Genomic DNA, 9,229 nt, shown 5'->3' with positions numbered 1-9,229 from the left:
GAGGGGAGGGGAGGGGAGGGGAGGGGAGGGGAGGGGAGGGGAGGAAAGCATCTATTTGTGCTGCTGATGACTCTGATACCGCCTTCCTCAGGGCAGCAGGGGAAGGCTGTCTTCCTCACCACAGGGGGATAACAGAGGATGTTTAGCTTAGATTCGCAGTCTCAAGGTGAGGTTTACTTAGCTAGATGATTTCCTGTTTCCTCTGAGATTCACCAGGACAGCGGCTCTGCCCCTCGGGCTCTCAGGCGGGTGGGTCTGGAGTCAGCCCCTGGAGGGGGCGGGGGGGGGGGAGGGCTACTTCTCCACTCAGTGAATAGTCACTCACACCCACCAGAGTCCAGGGTCTAAGCCATGCATGGACGTATGTGTCTTCCTTTAAAATGGCTTTTTAAAAAAAGAGGTCTTGAGACATAAACACCTTTGGGAACAGAAGTTCCAGATTAAAGCTGGCTCCACTACTTTCCTTTCTTATTTTGTTTTAATTTTATGTTATGTGAATGGGTATTTTCTTTTTTTTTTAATTTTTGTTTTTGTTTTGTTTTTCTTCTGAGACAGGGTTTCTCTGTATAGCCCTGGCTGCCCTGGAACTCACTTTGTAGACCAGGCTGGCCTTGAACTCAGAAATCCGCCTTCCTCTGCCTCCCAAGTGCTGGGATCAAAGGCACGCGCCACCACGCCCGGCGTGAATGGGTATTTTCTCTGTATGCATATGTCCATATATTACGTGTGTGTCTGATGCCCACAGGAGAGGGTACTGGGTCCCCTGGAAGCAGCGTTTCATATAGTTGTGAGCGGTCATGTGGGTGCTGGGAACCAAAGCTTCTGGAAGAGCGGTCTTAACTAGGAGCCAAAGAGTTGGCTCCTCCGCCACTTTCTGCACAGAACGCGATTTGTAGGCCCTTAGGCTTTGCGTGCCTGCCTTCATTCAATGACTTCATGAGTTTATGTGGGGAGCCCTCGCCACAGTAGGATTCTTATTCACCCAGTGGGGTATGACACAAGCACTGAAAGGAACTCATAAACACTACACCGCTGTGCACACCTGAAACCCCAGGACCTCAGAGGACCAGGAGCTCAAGGCCAGCCTCGGCTACACAGTACGTTTGACGCCCACCTAGAATGCACAAGACTCTGTCTTAAAAAGACAAAACAAGAAATAAAAACATGGAAAACATTAACTAGCTAGGTGTGGTGGCTCACATCTGTAACATCAGCACTCGGGAGATTGAGGCCGAAAGACTGCCACTCGTTCAAGGTCACTCTGGGCTACACAGTGAGTTTTGAGCTAGCCTGGGCTATGAAGCAAGACCCTGTCTCAAACAAATTAACTAGCATGAAAAAAAAAACCTCTCTCTTTGTGTGTGTGTGTGTGTGTGTGTGTGTGTGTGTGTATCTGGTGTTGGAACAAGAAGAGGCTATTACATTTTTTTTAACATTAGAGGGCAAAGAAAAGAAAGATCAGGGAGAAAAGGAAAAAGATTAGTCACTGCAAGGTAGACACACTCCCTGTCTCCAAGTCCCCAGCCGGGACAGTGTCACACCTTCTAGAAGGGGACTTGGGACTCCTTCAGAAGCTTGGCTACTGGCCTGCAGTGGGTCGCTTCTCCTTAACACCCTGACTTTGGGAAGGAATTCTCCTCCACCCATGTGGCACAGAGGGACCCTCAGTTCTGGTGTCCCGGCTCCTTTGACAGGGAAGGTGGCACAGCCTAGGCAGACGGACCCAAATTCTCTCTCTCTGACAGAGAGTGGTTCATGCGGACTGTAAGCCACACAAGGCCACAGCCTAGAAGCTAGGAGACTCTGGCTGTTTGATTCCGGGGGCTGTTCAGGCACAGGCCTGGATTTCTAGCAGCTTCTCTTTCCTGCCTGGAATCTGATGAGGATGAAGGTCCCATATGCACAAGGAAACTGAGCCCACAGCAAAAGATAAGATGCAGAGCTGACAGGTCCGAGACCTTGGCTCTCACTATGCTGGCCCGAGGTCAGCCTGTGCTCCCACCAGATGTGTGAGCCAGCGAGACGGTGAGGAATGTGTAGCTCTGGGTCACCCCAACCATCGCATTACCTTCAAGGTCATCAGATCCAGTCCGCCTGGGAAGACATTGACGACAGTCTTCCCAGCAGAGACGTCCTGAAGGATCCGCAGCACGCGCACACACTCTTTCGCCCGCTGGTGCACCTGCAAACAGAGATGGTTCGCAGAAGCATCCCACAACCGCACAGTGAGGCCCTCAGCCCCATCGCCAGCCCAGGCAGAACGCAGAGGGAGAGGGAGTCCGCCCACCACATCTCTGCAAACAAGGCAGGCTTCTCGAAGTTCTCGCAGACCACACAGGTCCTCGGGACAGCAATAGCGAGTGGACCTGAGAGTTCAGGTTCTACTTGCCTACCCGCCCGCCAGGCCCCGAGGATGGCCAGATGAGAGGGCATACATGAGAGAATTTTTCCACCAGAAGGAGTGTAGAGTGTTCTTGTTCTATGGCTGGTTTGGTTCAACTTGCAACACAGGCTGTCTGCCTCCTTTGTCTGCCTCCCCTTCTCCCCTAGACCTCCACCCTGCACACCCCCCCCCCCCCCCCCCCCCCGCAGCAATCTGACAATGGATTTCCAGGTGGGAATTTTCATTTTGCCTCTCCTCCCCAGGCTAGGAATCCTTTAATGGAAGTTTTCAAAATGAGCTTCACTCTGGGAGGAGAGGACGGAGGGTGGGGGTGGGTGGGGGCACGCCACCAGAACCTTGTTCTCGGCTGATGAGCCAAACGTCTGCACAGTGGCAGCAGGCAGGAGCTCAAAAAGTAAGCCAACCTGCAGGAGGGACCCCTGACAGAGACAGGGCTGAGCTGGCCCCTCTGAGAGCAAGGCCCAGGGACTGTGTCCCACTCTCCCTACCTCCTACCAGCAGGAGCCAATCAGCGCCCTTGCCACCTAAGCAGGCTTAAGGGGGATTTCTCCAGCAACTGCAAGAGGCCTGTGATTTCACGTTCATGATCTGGTCCTCATGGGGACACTATCGGAAGATGGAGTCTTTAGAGGGTGGGACCAAGTGGGAGGTCTTTAAGTCATGGAAGAGCTGCCCGGAAAAGGGACTATGGGATGCTAACACCCCACCCACCCACCCCCACCCTCGCCTCCCATCATCCTGGAGCCTTACTGCCTGACCTTGGGTTGCAATCCCTCCAACGATGAGCTGAAGTCTCTGCTCTGCAATGTGTGACTCTGTCACCTGGCACAGCCTACCTGGGGATTCCTAACATGGAACTCCTTCTCCCCTTCCTTGATTCGTCGGAAGGGGATCCACTCCTCCTCCAGAGAGTCAGCGGGAGAGCTCTCTTGTGAGGTCTGCTTGCAGAAGTAGGTGGCCGCAGCTGACTGGTCCCTGAACCATGTGTGCCATCGGAGAGAAAGAAAGAAGACAATGGTGAGGGTGCTTCCCCCCTGTACCTATGTCTCCCTTCCAACCATGACACATGGGCTCTCCACTTGACTGGTAGGTAAGAAGATCACGGGCACACAAAGGGGAGCAGTATAATCATGGGTCAGGAACAGGCCTGGATGTGAGCCCAAAGTCAGCTGTGTCACTTTCAGGCAGCTAATGGACATCTTTGGGCCTTGTTGTTCTACCTTTTAAATGGGTATAATAATGGTTTTGCATGGTCATTAGTAATAATACATTGGTCTAGGGAATGTAGCTCAGTGATAGAGCGCTTACCTAGTGTGTGTGGGTCTGAAGCCCCGGTACCACAAACTAAACTAAAAAAAAAAAAAAAAAAAAGGAAGAAGGGCTGGAGAGATGGCTCAGTGGTTAAGAGCAATGATTGCTCTTCCAGAGGTCCTGAGTTCAATTTCCAGCAACCACATGGTGGCTCACAACCATCTGTAATGGGATCTGATGCCCTCTTCTGGTGTGTCTGAAGACAACTACAGTATACTCATATACGTAAAATAAATAAATAAATATTTTAAAAAGAAAGAGGAGAAGAGGTGGAGGAGGAGAAGAGGAAGAGGAAGAGGAGGAGGAGGAAGAGGAGGAGAAGGAGGTGGAGGAGGAGGAGGAGGAGGAGGAGGAAAAGAACACATTGACAGGCAACTAGCCTATACCTAGCTCACCACAGGTATCCAACTGCAACTCATGGGTCCTGCCCCTCACCTGTGCTCTACGGCAGCAACCACAAAGCCACGGGAGGCCAGCTCCATGCAGAAGGCCGAGTATGACACCCTGGAGAGTCATGAGAAGAGGTAAAAAACATGGCCCAGTGTCACCCACACTCCGGTAGTAGCCACCTCAAAACACTGGCTAGGTAGGCATCATGGGTGGCCCTCCCCAGATGCCTTCCCCAGACAGTGCAGCCCTGGTCCCAGCAGGGCTCTAGTGTCCTCCACAGTGTGTTTGCTAGACAGGCTTCAAACTGATGAGCTTCTCCATCCGACTGAACCAGCCCACCCCAACCCCAGACAAACTGACTGCTCTAATGTAGGTGTGTGTGCATGCACGTGTGTGTGCACACACACACACACACACACACACACAAAGGCCACGTTGTCAAGTGTCTTTTTCAATCATTTTCTGCTTTCTTCTTCTTTTCGTTATTATTATTTTTGTTGTTGTTGCTTTGTTTTTTGAGAGAGGGTTTCTCTGTGTAGCCCTGGCTGTCCTGGACTCAATCTGTAGACCAGGCTGGCTTCGAACTCAGAAATCTGCCTGCCTCTGCCTCCCGAGTGCTGGGATTAAAGATATGCACCACCACCACCATCTGGCCTCTTCACATCATTATCAATTTTGAGACAGGGTTTTTCACTGAGCCTGGAACATATCAATTCTATGAGACTAGCTGGCCAGAGAGATCCAGGGACCTTCCTGACACATCCACTCCTGGACGGGGATTACAGGTGTGTGTGTGGCCATGCCCAGATTTTACACAGGCTTTGACGATCAAACTCAAGTCGGTCTTACGCTTGTACAGCAAGCGCTTAAGTCACTGAGCAGGGTCTCAGAACATACCCCTGGTTGGTCTGGAACTCTCTATGATTGTAGTCCAGGTTGGCCTTGAAATATGCTCAGCATAATATTTGTTAAAACCACACAGGGGCTAGCAAGATGCGTCATCTGTAAAGGCATTTGCCTAGCAACCTGAATTTGCTCCCCAGAACGCACAGCACATAATAGGTGGAGGGAGAGAATTTACTTTGCCAAGTTATTTTCTGCCTTCCACAAATGAGTCCACACATATCACGTATAGTAATAATAAAGTTTAAACACTAACACACACACACACACACACACACACACACCCCAATCAAAGTAATTTGAGGTTTTCAAGTAGTCTTTTTTTTTTTTTTTTTTAAGTTAAAAAGGGGAGAGCTGACTTAGCAGTAAAGAGCACTAGCTGCTCTCCTGGAGGCCCAAGGCTTGACTCCCAGCACCCACACAGTGGCTCACAACCTGTAACTGCAGTTACAGCAGATCCAGTACCCTGTTCTGGTCTCCACAGGCATTGCGTGCATGTGATATACAGACATACATGCAAGAAAAACACCTCTATACACACACGCACACACACACACACACACACACACACACACACACACACACATGACAGCACCTGTAGCTCAGGGGTAGAACACCTGCCTATGGCATGCACAAGGTGATAGATAGGCTCAATTCCCACTGGGGTCAAAAACAAAGAAAGGTTTTCTTTCGTTTTGTTTTGTTTTGTTTTTAGCCAGTTGTGGTAGCATGGAATTATAATCCCAGAATTTGGAAGACGAAGGCAGGAATATCAGGAGTTCCAAGTTATCCTTAGTTACATAGTAAGTAAAAAGATAGCTTGGGCTACATGAGTTCCTGTCAAAAAAAAAAAAAAAAAAAAAAGGACGGAAGGAAGGCAGGCAGCCAGGCATGCAAGTGCACACACAGCATTTGGGACATGAAAGTGGGATCAGGGGGCTGGTGAGATGGCTCAGCAGGTAAGAGCACCGACTGCTCTTCCAAAGGTCCTGAGTTCAAATCCCAGCAACCACATGGTGGCTCACAACCATCCATAATGAGATCTGACGCCCTCTTCTGGGGTGTCTGAAGACAGCTACAGTGTACTTACATATAGTAAATCAATAAATCTTTAAAAAAAAAAAAAAAGAAAGAAAGAAAGTGGGATCAGGAGTTCAGGGCTAGCCTTGTCTACACATCAAGATCTTAACAAATAAGAAGAAACACAGAGCTGAAGAGATGGTAGTTCAGCTGTTAAAAAGCACTTGCTTCTTCAACGGTTCATAACTCCAGTTCCAAGGGGGGGGTCTCCCGCCCTCTGCTGGCCACAGTGGGCACTGCACACATGTGCATATACACACACAACTAAAAAAAATTTTAATCTTTCCTTAAAAAAAATAAGAAAAAGCATATTAATGTTAATAATATTACTAATATATTTTACTTAAGCTATAATAGCCTAGTATGGTTACTATGTCTTATTTAACCTATTGTAACCTATACAACTCAAAAGTAATTTTAAAATATAATTATAATGTTCATTCATGAAATGTTATTGTACTCTTTTACTCCTGGGTGGCCTTTGGACTTTCTGGTGTATATTTTACATCTGAAGCATGGCTCAACATTGACCAACCATATTCTAAGCCACTTAAGAGTCACATAGAGCAGATGGCCTAGAATAAACTCTTAACAAATGAGATGCAGACAGTTGTATTAGATAGAGCTATCCGGGAGATTTTCTTTAAAGAGCAGAGTGTTTCCTTTCCATTGCCAGATATGCAGGCACTAGCTGGAACAAAAGCAGCCATCCCAGGTCAGGAGGTAACTTTAATGTCCGGTTCCCTGTTACATTCATATAACTACAACAGCAACCCTAACAGTCTATCTCTGGCCCCCACCCCCACCCTGTTTTGATGCAGAGTTTTGTGTAGCCCAGGCTAGCCTCAAACTCACTATTTGGCAGAAGATGACCGTGAACTCCTGATCTTCCTCCTGCTACTTTCTCAGTGCTAGGGCTAAGCCCTTCCAGCTTGCTTTAACTGACAGAGAAATAAAGACTTTCGTTGTTGTTGGTGGTGGTGTTTCCTTTTTTTGCAGTCCAGGCCATATTTACACCCAGGATTCTCTTGTCCCGGCCTCTTGGGACTGTGAGTATAGACATTAACAAGACGCCAGGTAAGGATGGAATCTGATCATGCCTTAGAAACCAGTGATCGGGGCTCTCGTTAAATACACTTTTCTAACTTAAATGGGGAAAGTCAGTTTCTAAAATCTCTCTTCTATGTCTTCCAAGCTTTCAGAGAGGCAGTGAACAGGACAAATGGTTCTGGATCCCTTCTGCTTCCTGGTGTACACCTTCGCTTCCTGGTGTGTACCTTCCGCTTCCCGGGGTGCACCTTCCGCTTCCCGGGGTGCACCTTCACTTCCCGGTGTGTACCTTCCACTTCCCGGTGTGTACCTTCTGTTTCCTGGTGTGCACCTTCTGCTTCCCTGGGTGTCCCTTCCACTTTCTGGTGTGCACCTTCCGCTTCCCAGGGTGCACCGTGTAAAGTAAACAAGTTACTGCCTGCAGCTTATAGCCCAGTGGCTCCTCTCTGCCTACTTTAGAGAGCTGTGTGGGGACAATGGCACTCTGGAAGCGAGTTAGGTGATGTTTACATGCACGCGAACACACACACACACACACACACACATGCTCCTCCCTGGGATGGAAAGACACTCATCTGTGAACCAGGGGAGCATTTCAAGATGAAATCAACTAGAATAGCTAAAGAGACCCACATTCAGTTCCCAGGAACCACACTGGGTGCTCACAACCACCTGAACTCCAGCTCCAGGGGATCTGATGCTCTTCAGCCTTCTTTAGGAAACTTTGTTCATGCACACACACACACACACCCGCACACGCACACATACATCACCACATACACACATACATGCACATACCACATAACACAAACATGCATATACATATATACACATACTAACATACATACATACATACATATGCATACACACACAGTATACAATATACCACACACACAGATACCACATACACACACATACATACACACACACACACACATACCACACATACACATACATACATGCACATGCCACATACACACATACATACAAACATGCATATACATATACAATCATGCATATACACATATGCATACATACACACACAGATACAACACACCATATACACACACACCACACACACATACATACACACATATATACCACATACACACATACATACATGCACATACCACATACACACATACATACAAACATGCATACATATATACACACAGTATGTAACACACCACATATATATACACATACACCACACATGCACACACATACAAACATACATACACACCACACATGCATAAACACAAACATGCATACACACATATGTACATACACACACAATACACACCATACCACATAATACACATACACCACACACACACACACACACCACACACATAATTAAAACAAGAACAAATTATCTTTAAAACGCACTGTGATTATGTTGAATTCTGGGAAGCTCAAAGTCCTTGAAAACTCGGCCTCATAGAAGGGTAGGGACAAGCATCCCTCAGAAATGGATGCACAAACCTGTGCCCTCCATCACTGAAAGCTTAAAAGCAGAATTAAGTTTTAAAATGCTATTAAAGGGGCTGGAGAAATGGCTCAGCAGTGAAGAGCACTCACTGCTCTTCCGAAGGTCCTGAGTTCAATTCTCACCAACTATGTGGTAGCTCACAACCATCTGTGATGAGGTCTGATGACCTCTTCTGGGGTGTCTGAAGACAGCTACAGTGTGCTCGTATATATTAAATTTAAAAAAAAATTAAAATTAAAATGTTTCACTTAAACTGGGCGTGGTGGCGCACACTTTTAATCACAGCGCTTGGGAGGCAGAGGCAGGCGGATTTCTGAATTCGAGGCCAGCCTGGTCTACAGAGTGAGTTCCAGGACAGCCTGGGCTACACAGAGAAACCCCGTCTCGAAAAACCAAAAAAAAAAAAAAAAAAGTTTCACTTAGGGGGCTGGAGAGATGCCTCAGTGGCTTGGAGCACTGTCTGTTCCTCTAGGAGACCAAGTTTGAGTCCCAGCACCCACATGGTGATCTGCAACCATTTGTTATTCCAGTCCCAGGGGATCTGACACTGAAAGGAGGGAGGAAGGGAGAAGAGAGGGAGGAGGGAGGGAGGAGGGAGG

The 9,229-nt window shown here is 47.9% G+C and overlaps 1 protein-coding gene across 4 annotated transcripts in view; it reads right to left on the bottom strand.

The window, feature by feature from the left end:
• Nucleotides 1-9,229, bottom strand: part of Pafah2 (platelet activating factor acetylhydrolase 2) — a 38,838-nt gene that overhangs the window by 11,925 nt on the left and 17,684 nt on the right. For all 4 annotated transcript variants that reach the window (XM_029540451.1, XM_029540452.1, XM_021200787.2 and 1 more), the window contains exons 5-7: nucleotides 4,151-4,219; nucleotides 3,241-3,379; nucleotides 2,069-2,182 (exon numbers count right to left, since the gene is read on the bottom strand). In XM_029540451.1, the coding sequence (XP_029396311.1) occupies nucleotides 2,069-2,182; nucleotides 3,241-3,379; nucleotides 4,151-4,219 (322 nt within the window). The remainder of the gene's footprint in view (nucleotides 1-2,068; nucleotides 2,183-3,240; nucleotides 3,380-4,150; nucleotides 4,220-9,229) is intronic.

The sequence above is a fragment of the Mus pahari genome, chromosome 6, assembly GCF_900095145.1.
Source record: "Mus pahari chromosome 6, PAHARI_EIJ_v1.1, whole genome shotgun sequence".
In the NCBI taxonomy this organism is placed as follows: domain Eukaryota; kingdom Metazoa; phylum Chordata; class Mammalia; order Rodentia; family Muridae; genus Mus; species Mus pahari.
The sequence above is the reverse complement of the archived record's forward strand: the minus strand, read 5'-3'. Positions and strand labels throughout refer to the sequence as shown.